This window comes from Aotus nancymaae, unplaced genomic scaffold (assembly GCF_030222135.1).
Source record: "Aotus nancymaae isolate 86718 unplaced genomic scaffold, 86718_ANA_hifiasm-v0.15.2.pri h1tg000065l, whole genome shotgun sequence".
Lineage (NCBI taxonomy): Eukaryota > Metazoa > Chordata > Mammalia > Primates > Aotidae > Aotus > Aotus nancymaae.
Window position 1 is genome coordinate 9,732,626 of NW_026988480.1, and position 26,370 is coordinate 9,758,995.

Sequence of the window (26,370 nt, forward strand, 5' to 3'; positions counted from 1 at the left end):
TAGACTTCTCTGTTCCCTTGGTATTTTTCAGGTCTTCTAGCACTATTCTTTGAAAGAAAGCAGATCAAATACTGACTCTGTCATTTCCTCTAGTAAGCTATTCAATCTCTCTGCTCCTCACTTTTCACTTCTGTAAAATGGGAATAGTACCACTCACTGTATGGGTAACTACCGTACAAATTAAGTTAATGTACATAAAGTACCTAATTCGGTATCTGGGACACAGTAGACAGTAAGTGGTAGCTTTTACCATATTGTGTGTTATATTTACACTGGATAATGTTCTTACTGTCTTTTAGTATTTGACCTCTTAAATTTTGAGCTCTTTAATGGTTGCTACTTAGTGACCGTATTTACTTATTTAAAATTTTCCCTTTCTCTCTCTACTTTTTGCTGAGATAGCTCCATCTGTTTCTCTGTCCTCCTCTAATCCATTCTGTACTATAACAAATCATTTTATAGCCAACTGGTATCTCGTCACTTCCTTGCATCAATCTCTCCAATGGCCTCCCAATGCAACTGGACTGAGCTTTCCTCAGGAGCTGGCTGATGGCAGTTCTCTCTTGCACTAACCATGAGCTATGATGGCCTTGCCCACTCCCTCGGACACTAGGACCTCTCCCTTGACTTGATCCGATGCTCCCCAATATTTGCCTACCTGACCTTGAAGTTTCCATTTAAATGTCAAATCCTCAGAGAATTGTCTGCTGACTAACTCTGTATCTTGCAGAACATCTCCCATACCCACTTCATGGCATTGTCTATGAGCCCCCTGACCCTGCACTAAACTATAAGGTCTGTGATGATAGGGAGCACATCTGTGCTCTGCCTGGTACCTAGTAGAGTTAAAAGGCACTAGAATATCTGTTACAGAAATTTCACATGCATTGGTGAGAGGAACACTTAGCTATGGCTAGTGGGAAGACCTAACAGGTGTAACAGGTGATACATATCAGGCCTGGGCAGAAATACTCACAAGAATGTTCATCACAGCATTAATGAAAATAAAAAATGAGAATCCTGAGTCCATTTTATGAAACAACTTATATTTCCATTAAAATTATTTTAAAAGGATATGTAATGATATGAGCAAATATGTGGTAAATAAAAGTGGATATAAAGCTGTGTACATGGAACCCAGTTTCTTTTTTTTCCTTTTTTTTTTTTTTTGAGGTGGAGTCTTGCTCTATTGCCCAGGCTGGAGTGCAGTGGTGAAATCTCGACTCACTGCAACATCCTTCTCCCAGGTCAAGCATTTCTCCTGTCTCAGCCTCCTGAGTAGCTGGGATTATGAGCACTTGCCATCATGCCTGGCTAATTTTCATATTTTTAGCAGAGACAGGGTTTCACCATGTTGGCCAGGCTGGTCTCGAACTCCTGACCTCAGGTGATCCACCCACCTTGGCCTCCCAAAGTGCTGGGATTACAGGCGTGAGCCACCACGCCCAGCTGCCCAGTGCTAATTTTTCAATTTTTTTATAGAGATAGGGGGTCTCAATATATTGCCCAGACTGGTCTCAAACTTAGGGGATGAAGCAATCCTCCTTCCTTGGCCTCCTAAAATGCTAGGATTATTGGCGTGAGCCACCGCACCTGGTGTTTAATAACAGATGTATTTTTATAATCAGAAAACAGTAAATGTCCTAAATAACTCAGAGATGTCATTCTAAGTAAGACTGATGTGAGCAGCAAAGCCTCAGGCTGGTGTGAGGTACCTGGTTGTTAACGACCACGTGCACGGTGCCATGAGTTGTGTAGGATGGCAGATCGCTGAGGTGGAAGGTCTCGTACACGATGCCCTGGCCAGCAAATGCAGCATCCCCATGCAACAGGATGGACATGACCTGTAGATATCAAAGGAGACCCCAAATCCAAAATGTTCTGATTGCCAAGTCCACAAGGCAAACAGAGGAAACGTATCATTTGTTTTTCAAAAAATAACATTTTGAGATAATTTCAAACATAGAAAGTAGTAGGGAAGTCCACAAGACCCCAGGTCCCCAACATGCTAGCACCTTGGTGTGATTGCTCAACACCTACACACCCTGCCATTCTGCCATCATCATCTGCTCTGAGCACTCAGAGAGCTATAGACCCAGTGCATCGCTAGGACACTCTCCAACATGACCATCTGTACCCTCTGTTCCAGAAGGGCAGCGCTAGCTCAGCCATCCGCCCCAGACCACACATGGGACAGCAGCATCGCTTGCCAGGTCTCTCATTCTCCTTCAACCTGGAGCAGCTCCTCATCCTTCCTGCCTTTCCACCCTTGACAGGCCTTGGGTCCCCACTTAGGAAGGACACAGTGCATCAGGTCAGGTTAACTCTGCTCACCTGGGAGGCCGCTGTCTGCCATCCTCCCTTTCACTCATCATTGTTTTCCTTGGCAATGAGTACAGTGATAGTATTCTGTGAGAAGAAACTTTATATCCTGTTCTTCCTCAAGCCTCTACTCCAGCCTCAGCAATATTGACAACCACGCCTAAACCAGCCCCTTGGGTGGTTGATGGATGGCAAATACCAGTTTCTGTTACTCCTACATTTATTCGTTGGCATTTTCTGCAAGGAAGAGCCTTTGCTTCTCCTTTGTTTATTGATTGTGTTAATATGTACTCACGGTTCCCATTTTATTCGACAGGTTATATGATTAATATTGTTAGTTATTTCATTGCTCTCACTGTTTCAGGTTGATGTGGAGAGCAGTTCCTTCCAGCTGCCTCCCCTTCCTGTCAACAGGGACAGGTCCCTTTCATTCATGAGCACTTCCTTGCTTCCTGGAAAACAGAGCATTGCAGCTTCATGTTGTACTGTCCCTGTGCAGCCTTGTACGGTATGAGCCGTTTCTCTAAGAAGTCAGGTTCCTCCAGTAGAGGATGGGACTTAAGACCAGCATTTGTGTGCTCATCGCTGCCAGGATATCATCATTTTTAGCCCCGTTCAGCACAGACCTAAAAAATATATGTGCATATGCATGTACACATATACACGGCTATTTCTCTCTCTGTGTGTGTATGTAATAAAACTATGAGTTTGTATTGATACCTACAAATTCTAATTCAATACTTTCCTAGGCCACCTCCTTCCACACCTATAAATATCTCATACAGCTGCAAGACACTCCATTCCCATTGCCTTCGATATGTTTACTGATTTGCTTGGTGTCCCCAGTGCCATAATCATGTAAGCCCACCACCTCTACTCCTTGGATATACAGCCTACACCTCTCCAAAACCCTTGTATTTAGTCAGGACTCTCCAGAGACAGAACTGATAGGGTGAAGAGGAGGAGGGAGAGAGAATTTTTCTCTTTCTTGTTTCTTTCTCTTTCTTTCTTCCTTTCTTTTTTTGAGGCAGGGTCTCACTCTCTCACCCAGGTTAGAGTGCACTGGCACAATCTCAGCTCACTGCAACCTCTGCCTCCCAAGCTCAAGTGATTTTCACACCTCAGCCCCCCAAGTAGCAGGGAATACAAGTGCACGCCACCAAGCCTGGCTTATTTTGGCATTTTTCTGTAGAGACGGAGTTTCACCATGTTGCTCAGGCTGGTCCTGAACTCCTGGGTTTGAGCAATCCTCTTGCCTCAGCCTCCCAAAGTGCTGGCATCACAGGCATGAGTCACCATGCGTGGCTGAGAATGATGGATTTTTAAGGAATCAGGCTGGCAAGTGCAAAGTCTGTAGGGCGGGCTGGCAGGCTGGAGACCCACAGCAGTGCTGATGTTGCAGCTTAAGTGTGAAGACTGTCTGGAGGCAGAATTCCTTCTTTTCTGGGAACCTCAGTCTTTCCTCAAAGGCTTTGAACTGACTGGATGAAGCCCACTCACATTGTGCAACGTCATCTGCTTTACTCAAAATCTACTGGTTTAAATGTTAATCTTATCTTTACAAAATGCCATCTAGATGGGTGTTTGGCAAAAAACCTGGACACTGGCTAGCTGAGGTGATATATAACACTCTATCCTGCTGTGTCCTCAGCCTACAGGCCTACTGACCTGCACCTCCCTGAGTTCTTGTGACCACCCTGGTCCTCAGCACTGTGCTGAGTCACCCTTGGTAGGAAGGGAAGACCCATGATTTGCATGTCAGTGAAAAAAGCTAGAATTTTAAAAAACAGAACTGCAGGTGTCCTGCCTTTTAGGGGATGTGGCAGATGCTCACTAGGATAGTGGCATGTAGACGTAAGGGTCTGGTTTGCTTAGGGGCCTCCTTGGAGGTGTGCAGCTTTGCCACGATGCCACGGCTGCTTGAGTGTAAAAGCCACTGGTTTTGAGTCACTGACATTTTGTGTATTCCTGATCCCCACAGTGTGTTGCTTCTTCCTGCAGATACTTCTTGGTACAGTCCATCTTGTGCTGACAGGGCACCTGTGGTTAGTCTTCCTCTTGTCATGGTATTTTTTCTTGATCACCTTGGTGATGTTGTATTGCAACGGCCATGTCATACTGGACTGTGGTAACTGGCTGCTGATATCACAGCCAGCACACAAGGGGAATCTCCTTGTGGTCTGGCAGCCTGAGCTGTACCTCTGGCAGGAGTGCATTCTCCCTTTGCGGCAGGTTGCATAGCTGCACTGAGGAAATGCTTTCATGAACAAAGATCCCAAAGGCCATATTAGCACTGAGCCAGATCAGGTCTGTTTCACAATCATGCACGAGGTTATGGGACGACCTCAGCTGCACTTATAGAAAGTATGTAGTTTTTCACGAATGCTGAGAGTTACATAACACATACTTTAGCTCCCTGAGTTCTGGATTTAGCAGAAATCAAATCATGTTCTATGGGTGTCAAGAGGAGTAAGAAGAACAGGCAGACAGCTGAGCCTGCACACCCCACACGGACCCTGCTGGGGACATGTGAGGGCTTGAGGCAAGGTGACGAGGAGGCTCAGAAAGGGGGCCTGGCAACTATCCACACTGGGGCAAGGGCAAACTTGTGACAACACGGTTTGTGTAGACTGGAAAACAAAGGGACTGACGATTCAGACTCAGCTACATGCAGACTTATGAACAAATCAGGGGCTAGCCAGCCTCTCCTGTCCTGGCATCTCATGAAAGGACCAATCAGTATGACCATCTGTGGCAGTTTAAAATATATTCTAATACTTTTACTCTAATTATTTAATTCCTTTTTGGGAAATTTCCAGCATTCTGAGCTGAATACTGCTAGAATGTATTTTTGTCCAAAATCTACAAATGTAGGAGTCACCTAAAGTTTTCGGTAATCTCATTCCAATCCTCAGCCCAAATGCCTGGGTGAGTGTCCTAGCCAAGGAGGGTGGAAATATCAAAGGCACTGGTCACCCCAGTGCTGGTCTCCCCCTGCCGATCTCACCTCAGACCAGCCCATCCCAGACACCCAGTGTTGTTACTGCCTGCAGGGGCTGCAGGTTCCCCAAACAGAGCGGAGGCCTCTTTGCATCTAGTTGAAGTTTCTGTGACACTGTCCTGGCCCCATGAGCTTGAAGCCATGGAATGACCTCTGCGTCCCTGTGGGTCACGCTCGTCCTTTACAGTGAGTATTGATCAATGGGGGGATCACTTCCCCAGCCCAGACTCCATTACCTATGATGGCAGTTTCCCTTCCTCTAACCCTCTAAGCGTAACAGTAGTAGATCTACAGTATTTAAAATTACAGAACCCAGTAAACTAATAATTAGTTCCACTTCTAATATAGATCTGACCTCTTTCCAGGGGCACAACTAGGAGGCTGGCCCCTCCCTGCTCTGCATCCCCAAGTCACCCTGTGTCTCTGCTCTTAACTTTTCATCTCCAGAAAACATTCTTCCCTTCCCACCTACCTAAATCCTGCCACTTCTCAAATAAAATGATGACTACCTGCTCTGCTGATAAGGGGTCTGCTTTCTATCCTTGGTCCAACTCTAGCCCACACCCCTGCACACCTCTTCCAAAGCTCTTGGCGGGTAACTCCACAGTTTCCTATCACACTGTGTATGTGCTATTTGCTTCCTTACACATGATCCTTTTTCTAAAAAGGAGGCTCTAGAGAGAAAGGTGATGATGTCTTCTTTGTATGTTTCCCAGAGCCCATATATGAGACCTTACAAAGATTTGATTTTTTTCTAATTATTTAAGTCATCATTAATAAGAACTATAAAATTTGTTAGACAAGATTCTATCTTGAAGTTAAATAAGGGCAAACAGTTACAATCTGTTGAGACTATTTCTACACAAGCAGGCTGGCGAGCCAACCCCCAGCACTCAGATGGTGAAGTAGGACCCCACCTATGTGCAGCCTATGCCCTCGTCTGTCTCCTACCAGCTCCGTGAACTCCTGCCTCTGATCACAGCAAACCTGAATTTCCTGACAAGTCTCAGTTCTACAATTTCTCCTTTAGGCTCACCTACACTTTTTCCTTACAGAGACTCTCCAACTCTCCTCCTTTTCAGTGAAATCATCTCTTCGTCCATTCAGAATAACTGTAAACCTGACTCCTTCACAGATGTGGTGAAGACAAAAGCACACTCCCCACTTAGTTCTGATGATTACAACTTCAGGAGAAGGCACGTTGTAAGCAGGATGATTTTACTATTGCTATTCTTTTAAAGTTGACTTTAAATATTTTTTTAAAGTCCAGATGTACCCAGGACTCTGGGTTATGTTGATGAGCAGAACTCCATGCTAGAACATGGGGCCTCGACAATCTGCCTTGCACACCTCTCTCTGGGCCTTACCTTTTTCCCTTCAGTGTCCCCACAGTAAAACTGCTCAGCTTTGGTCTTGCCCATCACCACGGGGTCAGCGGCCTCAAGGTGGGAAGGGTTGGCCACCAAGGAAAGGGTAATGTTCCTGTCGGTCACACGGTTGATCCTGCGGTGATACATGCCCAGGTGGTACTTCACATCTCCAGAGCCCTGATGGAGTAAACAGTGAATTTGCACCCTGGCCAAAGAGATACTCAGTCTCCAAAGAGTCGTTTTATATGGGATTTAAAAAATATATATATATATTTTTGAGACAGAGTTTCACTCTTGTTGCCTAGGTAGAGGTAGAGTGCAATGGTGCGATCTTGGTTCACCGCAACCTCTGCCTCCCAGGTTCAAGCAATTCTCCTACCTCAGCCTCCCAAGTAGTTGGGATTACAGGCATGCGCCACCACGCCAACTAATTTTGTGTTTTCAGTAGAGACACGGTTTCTCCATGTTGGTCAGGTTGGTCTGGAACTCCCAATCTTAGGTGATCTGCCTGCCTCAGCCTCCCAAAGTGCTGGGATTACAGGCGTGAGTCACTGTGCCTAGCCTTATATGGGATTTCTAACCCCAGGAACCCAATGTAGAAGAATATGGAGGCCTTTTCCCAGAATCATTCCCACCCAGGGCACAGGGAGAAGGTCCCTCAGCCAGAGGTGATACACCCCTGCACTCAGCGTGGGGCTGCCAGACCTCCGACCAGGAGGTGGACCAGTGGCCCCCTCCTTTGTTCCAACACTAAAATTCTTCCAACAAGGAAGGCAAACTACAATGGTACAGAAGAAACAACCCCTCATAAGTCATTCTGAGAAAAAAGTGGAGCTGGGGGTCTCGTGTAAGTTGGGGCTCTGCTGGATATGTCTCTATGCAGGTGCCTCACCTCATCAGCTGCCTCCAGCTTCGAATCAAATTGACAGAAGATCTGTTCCAGCTCCTTCCTGATGACATTTGCAAGCACGTTAAGCCGCCCTCTGAAACGTATGGGCGAGTAGAGTGAGCAGAGCCTGAGGTCACAGCTTCCAGATGGCGGGGAGGCTGTTACAATCCCCACCCTCTCTCCCTCCTCCAGGACACAGTACCTCCTCGGTTTGCAGCCCAAGAATAGCTGTGAACTGGAGCTAATGTGGGCACTGAGCCTTTCCCTGCTGGACAATCAAGGCCACAGTGGGCAACAGAAAGGCAGAAGATGTGGAAATGCCATGGGCCTGGGGCTTCCTTACTCTCCTCCCTCCCCACACCATCTCCGATTTTCGAAGTCTTGGCCTCCCCTCCAATGTCAGGAAGCAGCCTTTCCTCCACCTTAACCCTCAACAAGGGAACTTGGGTTTAACTTTCATAAACATGTAATGTAAGGCCAAATGCCAGTCTGAAACTACACGTGGTTCTGGCTGTGACGGTGACTTTGCAGTCTTCCAGAGGTAGGGAATGTGAGAATCCCCTGCAAAACAAGACACCCGCAGGTATCAGATGAGCCCAGGCTCACAGCTGGCACTTGAGAAGGAAATAGCTGTTCTCTCAGTGCCTTTACCTGGTGCCTCCTACACACCCCGCAGGGATGGTGAGAAAGCAGGTGGGGCACGCCCTCAGCCGTACCTGTGTGGCATGCCCATGATCACGTAGTCCACACCGTTCTCACTCGACTTGTCGATGATGGTCTTGAGGGCAGGAATCAGCACCTCGCAGCCTTCTAGACCAAAGCGCTTCTCAGAGGACCACTTCCGCTGTAGGAACTCCTCAAACCTGGACATGGAACCAAGTCACCTTGAAGGACAATGCACTCTTCCTGACCAAAAAGAGGGGGCTCTGGGCCAGGCACAGTGGCTCACTGTACTTTGGGAGTAATCCCAGCACTTTGGGAGGCCAAGGTGGACAGATCACCTGAGGTCAGGAATTCAAGACCAGCCTGGCCAACATGGAGAAACCTGATCTCTACTTAAACATATAAAAATTAGCCGGCCACAGTGGCATGTGCCTGTAATCCTGCTACTGTGAGGCTGAGGCAAGAGAATCACTTGAACTCAGGAGACGGAGGTTGCTCTGACGGCTGACTCTACTTGCCTGGAGTCTCTTCATACATGTGCAGCTGCAGCTTTGCCCATACCTCCCCAAACCCCCTCTCACCTCGGCCAACAGGCTGCGCACAGGCCCAAACAACACACACAGGGCTGCTGCCTCCCTGGGGATGTGTGCCCCATGGCCCAGGGCCAGACCCATACCTGGTGGACCGCACAAGCCTGGCCAGCAGGGTCCGCTTCTCCTCATTTGTGAACTGCATGATTCCAGGGGTCTCAAACTTCTGCCGGATCCACTGGCACTGTTCCAGGTCATTGATGAACATGAACTCCACCCCAATGTGCTGGCAGTAGGCCATCTATTCCACACAGAAACACACAGGCAAGGGAGTTTCTAACCAGGCCTGGCTGAATCAAGAGTACCAACTGCCCATTCAGCCAGAAGGTGGGGAGGAGCAGGAGGCTTGTTCTGAAACGTACCCCAGTCAGGTATGACAGAGGGTGAGATGGAGTGGGTACCAGGCACAGGTCCTCTTGAAGCGCTTCCTTCAGGGACCTGGGTCACTTGCACAAAAAGAACCTCCTAGCCCTCCAAGGGCCAGGCCAAGGAACAACCCCAGTTCTACTCTGGTACCTTTGTGGCAAGAAGCACAGACCGCAACAGTTGTGGAACTGGGTTCTTCCCCAGGGAAGACAGACTGTCATCAAGGTCAGACCTGTGCCAGCACCCATGAAAGGAAATGCCCATATGCTCTCATAGGCTCAATGGCTGTTTAAGATTTGCAGTCTCTTTTTTGTTTGTTTGTTTGAGGGAGGGTCTCTCTCTGTCACTGAGGCAGGAGTGCAGTAGCGCTATCCGGGCCCATTGCAGCAGTGCTATCCGGGCCCATTGCAGCCTCAACCTCTTGCACTCAAGTGATCCTTCTGCCTCATGTTTTGGATAGATGAGGTCTCACTATGATGCCCAGGCTGGTCTTGAACTCCTGGGCTCAAATGATCCTTCTGCCTCAGGAAGCAAGATTGCCCATAAGACAAAAGTCAGGATCCTGAGCAGATTAAGACGTCCTGCACCACGTTCATACCCCACAGCTCAGGCGAGGAAGCAGCACCCCGATCTGCAGAGCTCAGAAGGGAGGAAGCCAGGAAGAGAGGTGCCAGGAGCGAGAGGAGGCACTGGGCTCTTAGAAATCCACCTCGGGAGAGGAGGAAAGGCTGCCAAAAAAAAAAAAAAAAAAAAAAAAATCCATCTCAGGCTACCCTCAGCCTGGTGCTCCTGTAGAGGCCCACAGCTCAACCTGCACAGCTGCCCTAGAGGACCAGAATGAAAGGCTGAAAGCAACCTGCAAGTCAGCATGGAGTAAAAAGGCGACAGGCCCTGATGTGGGCCAACAGACACTTTGCAGACCCCCAAAGTCACGTCTAACTATCTTTATAGCAGCCACTGCTGCCAGCGTACTCACAGTGTCAGGTCCTGCTCAGCAGCTCTCATTTACGACCCCATTTGGTTTTCACAACAGACAATGAGACCAGCTGGCATGAGCAGTTAAAAGATGTGCTGAATCTGAGACCAGCCCTGTGCTTTGCAGAGGGTGGGCTATCCCTGCATACATGCTCCGTGATCATGAAACAAAGCAAACTTTGCCTGAATTCAAAATTATAGCCAAACACAACACTCTAGTCATTATCTAAGTCAACAAAAGAACAATCTTGCCTAGAAACTAGAAGAGAAAGTGCTGTTGGAAAAGACCCTAGTAGTTAAGGTATTTTTATTAACCCGTTTCTTCCTCCACAAACCTCATGCTGAAATTTGATCCCCAATATTGGAAGTGGGCCCACATGGAAGATGTTTTGGTTCTGGGGTGGATCCCTCATGAATAGATTAAAGCCCTCCTTCAGAGGTGAGTAAGTTTTTGCTCTATTAGTTCCTAGGAGAGCTGGCTGCTAAAAAGAGCCTGGCACCTCCCGGTTCACTCTCTTGCTTCCCCTCCCACCACGTGACCTCTGCACAAGCAGGCTCCCCTTTGCCTTCCGCTGGGAGTGGAAGTAGCCTGAGGCCGTCACCAAATGCAGATGCCCAATTAGACTGTGAGCCAAATAAACCCTTTTTCTTTATAAACTATAAATTATCCAACCTCAGGTAGTCCTTTATAGCAATACAAAATGGACTAAGACAATCCCAAACCATATTTTCTAATCACATCTAAGATAAAACTAAGATAAACTTCTAAATTAGAGGCACAAAAAAACCAAGAAGAGGGTGTAGTGGGCCCCTCAATCCCTAACTTCAGAGTTGACATCAGTCCACTGTCCCATGTCACCTTTACAGACACTTGGGGATCCACAGTGCCCAATCTACTGAAAAGGAGAAGAAACTACATTTCTGCAGAAACCCATTCAAGAAGACATGGTCAGCCCCAAAGTGGCTGTTAATGAGGACCTTCAAAGAGGACCCACCCTCTTTGGATGGGGTCCATGCTTGTGTTGCAAACCCAGCAACTGGCTATCTGCCCACTTCTCATCATCCCGACCCCAAATGCCAACGGATGAAGGGTGCTGTGAGGGAAGAACTCTTCCCTTCATCAGTACTGCTGTCTCCAATTACACAGCTGGTAGAACTGTGCTACACCCAGGCTCTGCCCATGCCTTTCCTCTCCCTTTTACACCTGACAGCGGCAGAATTTCCATGATTGAACAAAAGAAACTATTGGGTTAAAAACTCTTAGAAATCTGTATCTCTCCAACATCAGTATTACTTTAGTAATTAACTTGGAGATGTAGTTACTGGGCCACAAGATCATGTTGCATTTTCTTTGTTCTTGGCTCTGTCTCCAGGAGAAAAGGGCAGCAAGTTTCAGGGGCTGATTCTTTGCTTTTCCCTCTAATGAGACAAATTTTAGGAAGCCAAGAAGTTGAATCTCCTCTAATTTTTAAAAAAGCTACAAATTGACCACCACATCACGTGATCAATAACTTAGATCTGTCTGATTATACCACCAATCTAACATACACACATATTAAATGTAAGTAAAGCATCACCATCAGGCAGGGTGATGAGTAGTTTATGCAAATGTCTGTAAACTGTTGTGAAAATGGAGTTTTCTAAGTTGGGGCCACTCTGGGGCCAGGAGGGTGTATGGCCTTAGACTCCTATGGCACAGGTCCAACTGTCCCAGACAACGAGAGCCAACTCCAGGGCTCTGGCATCAACTGGACTGAAAGGGAGACAGCCCTTCAACATGCTTCAGGCCCTCTACCCCTTCGTATGATGAAATCAGAACTACCTGGGATTCAAGATTCAGAGAAGAAGTTGGCCATAGGGACATCAATGCCTCTACCCCTTGTTCTGCTCTCTGAGAAGGAAGGTACTGAAGAGGCCCCCGAGAGGTGACACCATGGCATGCTATGGAGATGGTGATCCCACGGAAACTTTCCATTGTGAGAGCATGTTTAAGAATAAGCTGCTGGGGGCAGGCATAGGGGCTCATGCCTGTAATTCCAGCACTTTGGGAGGCCGAGGCAAGAGGATCACTTGAGTCCAGGAGTTCAAGACCAGCCTGGGCAACATGGTGAGATCTCGTCTCTACAAAAAATAGAAAAATTAGCCAGGTGTGGTAGTGCGCTCCTATGGTTCCAGCTACTCGGGAGGCTGAGGTGGGGGATTGCTTAATCCCAGGAGGTTGAGACTGCAGTGAGCTGTGATTGTGTCACTGCACTCCAGCCTGGGCAACAGAGAGTGAGACAAGGTCTAAAAAAAAAGGCTGAGCTGCTTGCTGCCGGGCTCCCCACAGGGGACCCCTCTGAGGTAAAAGGTACTAATGCTGAGTCTGCTTTCAGTGCAGACTACACTCACCAGATGGCTGCTGTATCAGGAAATACACTGAGAGAACTGAGTGGAACACACAAACAGTGAAATAATTTGGGGGCAGGGCCACTTGGAGAGGCTATATGGGGTGCCATTTGTGGGGGATCCAGGCAACAGAAAAACTTCTATAGATTGGCAACATTCAATAGAAATATAATGTGAGCCACATATGTAATTTGTTTTTCTAGCAGACCCACATGAAATTTTCCTATTTTATTTGACCCAATATATCAAACATTATCTTTTCAACATTTAGAAGTCAAATATTTTGTACATTTCAAGTGCTCAATAGTTAACACGTGGCTAGTAGGCAGAACTAGAGACTATGGTCAGTGTGATGATATGGGTGCAGATAAAGGTGACAGGAAGGACACAAAGTTCATTCTCCTTGGATTAACCCTTATCACTCCCTCCTGGTGCCCACTATATCCCATTAGCTAACAACCTTCTGATGCCGGCACATAGGTCTGGTTTCCACTCCTTTCTTCCCTGCAAGTGAGGAAGGCAAGCAGTGAAGCAGCTCCAAGCTGAGATGCTGACAATACTTCAGGATGCTCACCACAAACTACAGAAAATGCCAGCACAAGACACTGAGATCATTTTAAGTCACTGTGCAGCCAACTGTGGAACCACTGACAAGAGGATTTTAAATTAAAATTCACTTGCTGCAGCAAGGGTTAATCCCTGGGGTGCTAGGGGGATTCTGACGTAGGGGACCTGGGCTATGGCCTGGGTATGAGTTCTGCACACTCTTTGGGTAGTTCTAATGTCCAGTCATGAGAGGAACAGCCTCAGAGAGCCCTGATGACCAGTGTGGTTCAACCTGGGTTAGTTAGGGATGTCAAGATTCAGACTCTGTATGATAGGCAGGACTCCAGGTGATCTATATACTCAATTCTGAAGGGCCCCATTTCAAGGTATCTCCTCGGTCTATTGTAACCTCGATCCATCAACTCTAACACCAGGAACACCATTAAGTAACAGTAATAGCCAACTCTTGGCATGCACCTCTCATCAAATCCATTCTCCCCTCTGCAATGGGCATGGAAGTCACCCTGTACTGAGGGAGGCTATGACTTGCCCAGGATGGAGGAACTAGACACAGTTGGCTTAAAAGCAGAGCCATGACTCTTAGCCACTGTCTACAATGTGTGTACATGAAAGAATTCCCTGGCAGGCTTAGTACTAACAGACTTCAGAGAGAAGGAAAAAAAATGAAACAAAACAGAAGGATGAGAGGAACAGGGAGGGAAGAAGGAGAGTGGCCACCACCCAGCAGCCCTGGCACTCAGCTGTGCCAGAAGCCACCCCTGACTTGAGGCCTGTCCCTCAGGGTTGAGGCAACTCTCCCACCATCTGTAATAAACTCCTAGAGGGATCTGAAAGCAGAGTTTACTCCCCTTCTCTACGGCTGATCACAAAACCACTGGTTTCTATCTACAAAATGGCAACAACGACAACAGAAGTCTTTTTAAAAGACAGGGCTGGTTTATGCCTGTAATCCCAGCACTTCGAGAGGCTGAGGTGGGAGGATGACTTGAGCCCAGGAGTTTGAGACCAGCCTGGGGAACACAGCAAGACCTCATCTCTACAATAAAAAATAAAAAAATAGATTAGCCGGGCATGGTGGTGTGCACCAGTAGTCCCAGCTGCGAGAGGTTGGGGTGGGAGGATGATTTGAGACTAGGAGGTTGAGGCTGCAGTGACCGAACTGTGTCACTGCACTCTAGCCAGGGTGACAGTAACCCTGTCTCAGAGAAGAAGTAAAATAAAAAGACAAGACAAAGAAAAAAAAAATACAACTAGTCTCAAAGCCATCCTGCCAATACAAGTTCTTAACAAGTCCATTAGACTTTTCCAGAAATTGTTCTTACCTCCAGCCGACGGATGATCTCCCGCAGAGGAAGCGCTGACTCCTGCCCCCCGATGAAAGTGGTGGTGGGCAAGTGGAAGACCTTGTCGAGGTCAGACTCGTCCAGGCCGTAGAACCCTGCAGGGTGATGTGGGCAGGACAAGCCAGATGAGGAGGGACAGGGCACAGCCATGCAGGGACCACAGTTTATGGAAAGGGGAAGGAACTCCCCAGGGGAGCAAAAAGAGAAAAAAAAAATCACATAAAAAGCTCCTGAAATATGCAAAAATAAGCAGTATTTTACAGCCAGAAACACAAACTTTAGCAATAAATAGAAGCTGAAGATATTAGAGTATCATAGGTAAGCCACAATAAAATTCGTATTATGCACGTGGTAGTTAAGTACACCAATTATTCACAATTTAGAGACAAATTTATTTCAAGCTCCCAAAGAACCAATTTTGAAGGTGGGAAGACAGGTCCATGAAAAGGCACTGGGTTAGTCAATCAAAAATCAATAAAATAGTTAAGGAGGAATTAAAGTAGAAAATGAAGAATTGATACAGAAGAACAGATCATAGGTGTATTACATGACAATAGTATATGTATGTGGTGAATGTCAAAAAGCTGAGGGAGGGGGACTAAGAAGTGAGGGAGAAATAGTCACCAGAAGTCAATTGGTCTGTGGGAGCTCCAGGCAGGGGTGCAACATAGGGCAGCAGAGCAGCGGGCAAACAGCCCCTGCCCTTGGATTAAGGACAATCCTCTTCTGAAATTCCCGAATTCGAGTTCTGAGCCCGTTCTGCAGGCAGTACTCAGCAGTCACAGGTGCAACCCTCCCTTCTCCTGACTCCAGTGGGAACCAACTGAGTAAGCACTAATATTCGCTGAAGCACTGTGGGGAAGACACCACCCCACCTGGAAGTGTGTCTCAATCTGAGAAAGAGTAATGCTGGAAGAGCTCTTTCTCTGGCATTATGCTTGTTTCATCTTGCTGTATCAAAGGGGAAGACTGTCAAATGACACCATATATTCCTTTATCCAGTTTGGCACCTATCCTGACATAATTTATCAGCTAGAGTAGGGCAAAAAGCACAGTTCAGGAGTCACTAGCACTTGAATACCTTTTACCAGCATTATCTCAGGCTCCAGGAATGCAAAGTGAACTGGTATTCTGCAAAGTCTCCTACATCTGACTAGACCTGATGAAATATTCTCATTGTTTCCTGGCCAAATTAAGACTACAAGGAGCCACTGGGAGACATAAGCGTGGTGGACAATTAACAACTGTGTATTTGGATCTCTTTGGAGATTTATAAAAAGGCTTGTTTCTAGGATCCAACCCTGGTACTGACTCAGTGAGTCTTAGGGTGGGGCCACGAATCTCCCAAGGTGATTCTGATTCAAGCACGGTTTGGGAACTACAGCCTTTATCTATCTAATGCTTTAGCTTTAGGAGAGGTTTGTTTTGGCTTGGTTTTTAAGTCTTAAAAGCAAACTCTACATTTTCCAAGCCCTGTTTGTTTTATTAAAACAAAACAAATCTGGCTTTTTTTTTTTTTTTAACCTGGAGGGTGGTGACAGGAGTAGTGGCTTAGTTAAGCCTGCCTACCCATTCCCTCCTATTATAGTCTGTCAACACTGAGGGCACAGCAACCACTTGGGCCTAGGTGAAGCACATGGCTCTTGCCATTTATGGCCTGGCTTTTGGGCAATTGCCCTGTAGTATTTATGGAGAAAAACAGAATCATCTTTGAGAAATTTTTCCTGACTTAAAATCTCAGGCCAGGTGCAGCTAATCAAGAACCAGAATAACAGTGCATATTTTGTTGGGAAAATATTTTGATGGTGAAACGAATCAGTCCAGTGTATGCTCCTAGATGAGGACTGTGTATTGGCTGCAATCTTTCAGCATGAAGACCCTATGAAGCAGGGGCCTACAGATATTCCTTGACCTCACCATGTGATGGTCCTTCACTTCTATCATTGGGCTGCACTGCTGAGCCTCAGAATGGCTGTTACACTTTTAGTTCTTTAGCTGTTTGAGAAATTAAATCTATAGATGAGTGCTTTGTGAAAGTGGAATAGACATATTCTTCCCTATTCCCCCAATAAGTACAACTAAAAATCCTAGACATTATATGCAAAACAGTCATAAGACAACTCTGAAAGGTGGAGAGAATAAGGCAGACCAGCTAGGGAAGTCTCAAGGCCAAACAAAGCAAGGAGTTCCCTGGGTTTCTTTTTTTGCTTCAAACACTGCAGACTTGGAGCAGAAGAATCAGCAACCTCAAAACTTTAAGAGGTGTGTTTGATAAGCCTGACAAAAGCTGCTCTCTACCAAAAGACCAGGAAAGAGGTAGCCTATCAAGATTAAAAAAAGACAAAAACTGCTCTACTACAGCCAAATACCAGAGAAAACACTGTGGCCCCACCCTCACCCTCACCAGGCTGTAATGAGCCCTAGCATCCAACCCCATCTCAGAGGTTTCAGCAAAGGCCCAAGAGGGAATCCAAAATGTCCTCCTCTCTGGAAGGTAATGCATCAGTCCCTTCCCCTAATCCCAGTAATAGTAGACACCTGAGTGAGAAAAGGACTTCCATCTCTGCCAGCAATAACAAGGTGGTGCCCTCCCTTTCCCTCACCAGAACAATGTCTACAAAAGGTCTGCTATAACAGAAGATTTAAATAAGATCCTGACTCTCACAATACCCAAAATGTCCTGGGAACAATAAAATATAATTCATAACAAGAACCAGGAATATCTCATAGTGAATGAGAAAAGACAGGCAATAGACGTCAACACCATGATGACCAAGATGTTATAATCACCTACAATTTGAACAGTCATCATTAAACAATTTCTTTTTTTTTTTTTCTTTCACTCTGCTGCCCAGGCTGGAGTGCAGTGGCATGATCTCAGCTCACTGCAACCTCCGCCTCCCGGGCTCAAGCAATTCTCCTGCCTCAGCTTTCTGAGTAGAGTAGCTAGGACTACAGGCATGCGCCACCATGCCCAGCTAATTTTTGTATTTTCAGTAGAGATAGGGTTTCACCATGTTGGACAGGCTGGTCTCAAACTCCTGACCTCAAATGATCCGCCTGCCTTGGCCTCCCAAAGTGCTGGGAATAAAGGTGTGAGCCACCATACCCAGCCTAGTTTTTGTATTTTTAATAGAGATGGGGTTTTGCCATGTTGGTCAGGCTGGTCTTGATTGAACTCCTGACCTCAAGGAATCTGCCCACCTTGGTCTTCCAAAGTGCTGGGATTATAGGCATGAGCCACCACACCTGGCCCAAACAATTTCAGTGAACAACTAAGAACACGACAGAGACAAATTTTAAAAAGTAAATCACAAAATACAATGTCTCAGCCAAAAACTAAAGATGTAAAGAAGTATCAAATAGAAATTTTTTAAAAAATCAAAAAACGTTCAATGGATAGGCCCAATGGCAGAATAGAGGGGCAGAGAATCAGTATATTTGAAGACAGAACAACAGAAATTAATCAATTGGAAGAATAGAAAGAAAATAAAAAATGAACAGGGACTCAGGGGACAAGTTACATTATAATCAAAGATTTCACTTACATATGGATGAAATCAAAGAAGCAGAGAACAAAGAGGGTGGCTGAAAAGGTACTTAGCTAAAAACTTCCCAAATATGGTAAAAGACAAAACCCAAAGATTCAAGAAGCTGAGTGAATCCACAGGATATTCCCAAAGAAATCCATGCCAAAACATATAATTAAACTTCTAAAAAATAAAATCAAAGAAAAAATCTTAAAAGCAGCCATTGTAAAGTGACACTTTACCTATAGGGAAAACAATTCAAATGATAGGATTTCTCATCAGAAACCTTGGAGGCTAGAAAGAAGTGGCAAAACACTTTTCAAGAGCTGAAAGAAAAGGATTCTGTCTAATCAGAATCTTCTATCCACCAAAAATGTCCTATAGGAATGAAGGGGAAATAGAGATTCCCAGGTAAAGGAAAACTAAGTTTGTCACCAGCAGACATGCCCGAAAAAATTGGCCAAAGGAAGTAGCTTAAACAGAAAGGAAACAATAAAAGATGGAATCTTAGAACACCAAGATGGAAGAAAGAACACAAAAAGCAAAAATCTGGGTATTACATCAGACTCTACTCCTCTTGGGCCTTCTAAATTATATTTCATGGTTGAAGCAAACTTATAACTCTGCTGATGTAGTTCTAAATGTATGTAGAGAAAATATCTAAGATAATCATATTATAAATGAGGGAGGGTAAAGAGATATAAAAGGAGGTAAGGTTTCCATACTGAAAAGTGATGACACTAGTAGACTACAATAGGTTAAGTCTATATAAAGTAGTAATACCTAGAACAACTACTAAAAATGCTATGTAAAAGGATACACTCAAAACCATGCCGGGTGCGGTGGCTCACGCCTGTAATCCCAGTACTTTGGGAGGCTGAGGCGGGCAGATCATGAGGTCAGGAGTTTGAGACCAACCTGGCCAACATGGTGAAACCCTATTTCTACTAAAAATACAAAAAAATTAGCCAGGCATGGTGGTAGGTGCCTATAATCCCAGCTACTCAGGAGGTTGACACAGGAGGATCGTTTGAAACTGGAAGGTGGAGGTTGCAGTGAGCCGAGATCACACCACTGCACTCTAACCTGAGAGAAAGAGCGAAACTCCATCTAAAAAAAAAAACTATATATAATTAAGAATATAAATTTTAAATGTGGGTTTAAAAATCCACAGCATAGGAAAATGAAAGCAAAGCAATGAAAAGAAGAACAAAAAATAAAATATAAAATGGCAGACTTGAACCCTAACATAGCAATAATTACATTAAATATAAATGACCGGCTGGGCATAGCGGCTCACACCTGTAATCCAAGCACTTTGGAGGCCAAGGCGGGCGGATCACCTGAGGTCGGGAGTTCAAGACCAGCCTGACCAACATGGTGAAACCCCGTCTTTAAAAAAAAAAAAAATGACCTAAATATATTAAATAGAAGACAGAGATTATGAGAAGAGTGGATAAATACAAAACAAAATGCACCTATATGCTAATCCATAAGAAACTCACTTGAAATGTGATATAGACAGACTGAAATAAAAGGAGGAAAAAATGTATCATGTAAACATTAATCAAATATAAGTAGGAGTGGCTTGTATTAATATGAGATAAAGTGACTTCAGAGCAAACAAAATTACCAGAGACAAAGATGGACATTCCATCATGATTAGAGGGTCAATCAACTGAGAAGGCATAGCAATCTGAAATGTGTATACACCAAAGAACAGAGGTGTGAAATATGTAACCCAAAATCTGATAGGACTAAAAGGAGAAAGAAACAAACCCACATTTATAAGCTGAGACTTTAATACCCCTCTTTCTATAACTGACTAAAAAACTAGACAGAAATTCGGCAAAAATATATAACTCAATAGCCATCAACTAACTGGAGCTAATAGACGTGTGTGTGTGTGTGGTTTAGAGACAGGGTTACCCAGGCCAGAGTATAGTAGTGCAATCATAGATTACTGCAGGCCTAAACCTCTGGGCTCAAATTATCCTACCACCTTAGCCTCCTAAGTGGCTAGGACTACAGGTATGCTCCATCATGCTTGGCTAATTTTTTTGTTGGTGGTGGTGGAGAAAGGGTCTTGCTATGTTGCCCAAGCAACGAACTCCTGGCTTCAAGTGATCTTCCCATCTCAGTCTCTCAAAGTGCCGGGTTTATAGTCATAAGCCACATGCCTGGCCGTAGCAGACATTTAGAGAATACTCCACCCAACAATAGCATTTCAACAGTAGCATTCTTTTCAAGTACCCATGGAATATATGCAAAGACAGATAATATGGTGGGCCATTTTTTAAAAACTCAACAAATTTAGCACAATTGAAATCATATAGTATGCATCCTCCAACCACAATAAAATCAAACTAGAAAGAATAATAAGAAAGATAGCAAGAAAATCTCCAAACACGTGGAAACTAAATAACACCCTTCTAAATAATCCATAGGCGAAAGACAAAATATCAAGGGATATACAAAGAATACAATAATGACCAGCCTGGGCAATCTAGTAAATTCCATCTCTATAAAAACTTTTAAAAATAGCCAGGCATGGTGGCATACATCTGTAGTCTCAGCAACTTGGGAGGCTGAGGTGGGAGGATAACTTAAACCCAGGAATTAGAGGCTGCAGTGAGTTGTGACCATGCCACTGCACTACAGCTTGAATGACACAGCAAGATCTTTTCTCAAAAACAACTGAAAGAAAATAAAAATATAACATATCAAACTGTTGGAGAGCTAAACCAGTACTGAAACAGACATTCACCGTAGTAAATACATCAGAAAAGAGAGAAAGTCTCTAATCAATAATCTAAGTTCCCATCCCTAGAAAAGAGGAAAAACAACAAACAAGCCAAAAGCCAGTATGAGGAAGTAAGGAAATAATAAAGAGCAGAAATTAATGAAACTGAAAACAGCAAAACAACAGAGAAAAACCAACGAAACAAAGAACTGGTTATTTGAAAAGATCAGTAACATTGACAAAATCTCTTACAAGACTGACAAATAAAAAGAGAACACTAAATTACCAATATCAGGAGTGAAACAGGATATCAATACAGACCCTTCAAATATCAAGAAGATTTTGTTCCTTTCTTTTTTTTTTTTTTAAAGACGGAGTTTCACCATGTTGGTCAGGCTGGTCTTGAACTCCTGACCTCAGGTGATCCACCCGCCTTGGCCTCCAAAGTGCTTGGATTACAGGCGTGAGCCACCACACCCGGCCTCTGTTCCTTTTCTTGAAGTTGAAAAAGAAAAAAAAAGAATGACTATCAGATAATAAGGGAACATTATGAATAACTCTACAAACATTTGACAACTTAGATGAAATACACCACTTCTAGAAGAGCACAAACCATTATTATTCACCCAATATGAAACAGATAATTTGAAAAGCCCCATGACAAATAAGGAAATCTAATTAATAAATAAAAACCTTGTGAAAAATTAACCTCTAAACCCAAACAATTTTGCTGGAAAATTCTATCAAATATTTGAAGAAGAGTTAATATCAATTCTAGTCAATGTCTTTCAGAAAATAGGAGAAACACTTTTCAATTCATTTTATGAAGCCAAAATTACTCTGATACCAAAAACAGACAAAGATAGTACAGAAAAAGAAAATGACCAATATCCCTTATCAATATGGATGCAAAATATATAAAGAGATACAGAGACATATAAAAAGAATTATATACCACGATCAAATGGTGTTTATTCCACTGATTAAAGGCTGGCTGAATAATAAAAAATCAATCAATACAATCTACTACATTATCATTAAATAATCTACATTAAAAATCAGCTGGGTGTGGTGGCTCATGCCTGTAATCCCAGCATTTTGGGAGGCCAAGGTGAGCAGATTGCCTGAGGTCAGGAGTTCGAAATCAGCCTGGCCAACATGGTGAAACCCTGTCTCTACTAAAAGTACAAAAATTAGCCGGGCATGGTGGTGCACACTGATAGCCCCAGCTACTTGAGAGGCTGAGGTGGGAAAATCACTTGAACCTGGGAGGCGGAGGTTGCAGAGCCAAGATCATGCCACTGCACTCCAGCCTGTGCGACAGAGCAAGACTCAATCTCAAAAAATAAAAATAAATAAATAAATAAATAAAATAAAAATGACAAGATTATATTGATGCAGGAAAAATATCTGACAAAGTTGAATATACATTTACAATTAAAACTATCACAAAAAATATGAACACAGAGAAACTTCCTCAGCTTGATAAAGAGCATTTACAAAAAAATCTACAGTTAACATTATACTTAATGATGAAAGACTAAATGCTTTCACCCTAAGATCAGGAACAGGGCATTAAGGCTGTCCACTGTTACCTCTCTTATTTAATACAGTGCTAAGAGCTACTGTAATAAGGCAAGAAAAGGAAATAAAAGGCACATAGATTGGAAAGAACAAAATAACTTGCTATTTTCAGATGGCATGATTGTCTATATAGAAAATCCCAAGGAAGCTACAAAAAAAAAAAGCCCTAGAATAAGTGAGTTCATCAAGATCTCAGAATGCAATATAAACACTAAAATCAATTATACTCTATATATTACCAATGAATATGTGGACATCAACATTAAAAAGAAAATAATAGTTAAGTGTAAATATAACAAAACATGTATACAATTTACATGCTGAGAACTACAAAAAGCTGATTTAAAAAAATTGAAGATCCATATAAATGTAAGACATACTATGTTCATGGATTGGAAAACAACATAGTAAATTCTCCCTAAATGGATCTATAGATTTAAGCCAATTCCTATCAAAATGGCAGCAAGGTATATGTAGATATAGATATGCTTATCCTCAAATTTATATGGAGAAGGAAAAGGCCTGTGAATAGCCAAAATAATTTTGAAAAGAAAAAATAAATTTTAGTAGCTACAATAATCAAGACACTGTGGTACTTTGTGTGTAGAAAAACAGACACACAAAGGAAAATAACTGAAAATCCAGATATAGACCCACACAAAAAAGTCCAACTGATTTTTGGCAAAAGTACAAAAGCAGTTCAATGAAGGAAGGACAGACTTTTCAGCTAATGCACAGAACAACTGGACATCTACACACAAAAATATAAAATGAACAAAAAAGAATCTTGATCTAAACTTAATACCTTATACAGAAATTTACTCAAAATGAAGCATAGATTTAAATGTAAAACACAAAACTATAAAATCTTTAGAAAAATACATAGGAGAACATTTTGGGAATCTGGGGCTAAGGAAAGAGTTTTTAGACTTCATACCAAAAGCACAATCCATAAAAGGAAAATTGATAAACTGGATGTCATCAAGCTTAAAAACTTTGGGGATAGAAGCTGAGCTAGGAAAAGGGGGGGAAAAAAGGTTAAAAACTGCTGCTCTGCAAAAGACCTTATTAGCCAAAGAATGGAAATAATCCATTCCAATGAACAGGTCCTTCAACAGGTGAATGGTTAAAAAGAACTGTAGTACATACATACCATGGAATACTACTCAGCAATAAAAAGGAACAAACTACTGATTCACATCGATGACCTTCATGAATCTCTAAAAAAATTATGCTGATTGAAAAATGCCAATCTCAAAGCTTTACATACTGTGATTCCACATGTATAACATTTCCTAAAATGACAAAATTACAAAAATGGAGAACAGAATAGTGGTTGCCAGGGAATACAAGTGGTAGCTGGAATGGGAGAAAAGTTGATGGGGTCAGAAAAAAGCAACAGGAGGAATCCTTGTGGTGATGGATGTCTAAAATCTTACTTTATAAATTTAGTGTAGTAGTGTGATGTACTATAGCTTTTCAAGACATTACCATTGGGGAAGCAGACCAAAGGGCACAGAACTGTTATTTCTCACAAGTGCATAGGAATCTACAATGATCTCAAAATAAAAAGTGTAATTAAAAAGCAGAGTCTCATAGACATTAGGAGTAAGAAGGAAAAAAAAGATAACTGCTTAGAGAAGCCAGAGTGTAAAGAAGAGACTGGCCACCAGTGTGGATGACAACAGGCAGATGATCCCCCAGCATTTCAACTCTGGATTCCTCAAATATGTTTTGCTCAAACGAGCGTCACTAAGACTTCCCAGTAAGTTTTTATTACTACTTCAGTTGGCCTTCAAATGTAAAACATTTTGGAAATCTTGTCTAAAATGCCCAGGAAGCAGAATCTGGAAGAATCCAGAGTCCAGTCAAAAAAAGCCTTAGCACAGAATGTGGAGGACAGGACAAGCCACCATGCAGAACTGAACGTGGCTTCATGTCTCCAGCTGGCTATGGCAGCAGCTAAAGGTGAACTATGCTGAAGTTGGAAGCTCACAGTGAAGCAATGAAGCACATGTGAAGATGAAAAATGCTCTTCGAAACACAAAATGAACAGAAACAAAACAATACCATATAAGTAGCTCTACTTACTGGTTAATAACTAAATGAAGGGAAAAACATATTTCAGAACAATTAACAAACTTAAAAACACTCAACAGAAGTTGTGTCAACTTTCCCCATATTGCATGCTAGGAAAAGTTGCACATCCTATTCAAACGAAGTCCTCAACTCTGAAAAGGTGAAGGCTCATTATTTTCATACCTCCTACTGTTAGCATTCGAAGTCGTTCCTTGAAAACTGCAAGATCTGAGAGGCAGAGTGGGGTATCATGGGTGAGCGCAGAAGGAAAAAGACAGGTGAGAGTTAGTTGAAAAAAGACCCAAACACCAAAACCCTACACCATTACTGCAGTAACAGGTAGCACAGACACCATCACAGGGACACACACACATCAAGGGAGAAGTGGGTGGGTTACATGGTCAGGGGATCAATTTCATTAAACATGGAAATGATTCATAGAACAGCTGGAATAAGGTGAATCAGAAGGAGGGGAGGTTGGCACCCTGACAATGGAAAGCCATCAGGCAGCGTCGTTTGAAAACTCCTCGTCTCCCTAGCTTCAAGACGTGGCTGGTAACAGCACTTTCCTGGGAAGTCACACAGACCCAAGCAACACTACTTTGAGATGAAAATAGAGGAAAAGAAAACGGAAAAGCCTAATTTTTAGAGTAGTCATTTCTCAGAACTAGATTCAGGCAGCTGACTACACCGTAAGATTTTGAAGAATTCTAAAGAATGGAAGGAGTCCTTGACCTCCCATCTCAAGAAGGCAACGTAGAAAAGAAGAGTTTGCTCGCTGAAAACAACCCAAGAGCCACAGCTACATCTGCACAGCTATACACTTCCTTCTACCTGAAAACTTTGCATCAGATTTCTACTATACATAAAGGCTTTCTGAGTCGCTGGCAAAATCAAGATGTTTATTTGGATACACAAAACACACTCCTGACCCTCGTTGTCTGTGCATGTGGGCCTGGGGAACAGGGTCAGGAAGGTAGGCAGTAACACTGGCACACAGAAAGGCTGATGGCTGAGCACTGAGAGCACTGTCACTGAGGACGGTCCCTGTGCTGGGACTGCAGAGAAAGGAGCACTTTCTCTGAAATCAGACTCAGAACCCAAGAAACAGGCCTGTTTCCTGGAGCTGTGGCAGGCGCTGCAGATCTCCGGTCCTGGGCAAGCCACACAGGGTAACTGCCACCTTCCCCCAGGAAACAACCACTAAAGAACTCAGAGCCAAGTGGCCCTTAAGACAAGAGAATATCTAAGTGTTGATATTTTCCTTAAGGCAAGGATGAAGAATCTTAAATTTTCTCCTTCAATCTTCAAAATCAAGACATAAGACCATGTCCAGATGCCATAAATGCTCCTGGGGAGCTCTGAGGTGTATGTTAATCACTCTGGAGACTCCAGGTAAGGATCCATGCAAGGGAGGGCCTCCAAAGGAACCTTAAATACTCATTCCCATTCTAAAGGCAACATGGAATGTTTACATTCTCAGTACTGAGTATATGAATGCACTTACTTTTACCTGTACGTTTTTGTATTTTTTAAATAAAAGGCAAACAAAAGGCACAAACCAAAGAAGAGGAGAGTGAAGAGAACAGAAGATATTCTGGTTGTCACAATTTACAGAAAGCACACAGATTTTCCAAAACCCTAGTGCTTTGAAGCATTAATTACTTCTTGAAGAGTGCAGGTGCTGTGCAGGAGGAGAGACAGAGTGGATGGGTATTTGGCCACAGTACTTCCAAGTGAAGCACAGAGGCAGGAATGTTGATGCTGGGAGCTAGATGACTTGGTTTACCAGTTCCTGGGTATCTCCAGTCAAAGTATCTTCTCAAATGTCAGATGTCTGCTTGGCCAGGCTTCATTCTCCTTGAAGGTGACCATGTTGCCCATGGCTTAAACTACCCTGGGTATGTACTTAGCTTGGCCCCGCCCTCCCAAGTCACTTAGGAAACCTCATCTCCAGCTC

General features: G+C 43.7%; 1 protein-coding gene across 5 annotated transcripts in view; it reads right to left on the reverse strand.

Annotated features, from left to right (window-relative positions):
• The window catches only part of OGDH (oxoglutarate dehydrogenase), a 470,461-nt gene that overhangs the window by 30,385 nt on the left and 413,706 nt on the right, over positions 1-26,370 (reverse strand). For 3 of the 5 annotated variants that reach the window (XM_064366720.1, XM_064366723.1, XM_064366719.1), the window contains exons 5-11: positions 24,594-24,638; positions 14,454-14,569; positions 8,922-9,076; positions 8,299-8,445; positions 7,586-7,676; positions 6,691-6,870; positions 1,716-1,844 (exon numbers count right to left, since the gene is read on the reverse strand). In XM_064366720.1, the coding sequence (XP_064222790.1) occupies positions 1,716-1,844; positions 6,691-6,870; positions 7,586-7,676; positions 8,299-8,445; positions 8,922-9,076; positions 14,454-14,569; positions 24,594-24,638 (863 nt within the window). The remainder of the gene's footprint in view (positions 1-1,715; positions 1,845-6,690; positions 6,871-7,585; positions 7,677-8,298; positions 8,446-8,921; positions 9,077-14,453; positions 14,570-24,593; positions 24,639-26,370) is intronic. The other 2 variants (XM_064366721.1, XM_064366722.1) reach the window with 1 other exon arrangement.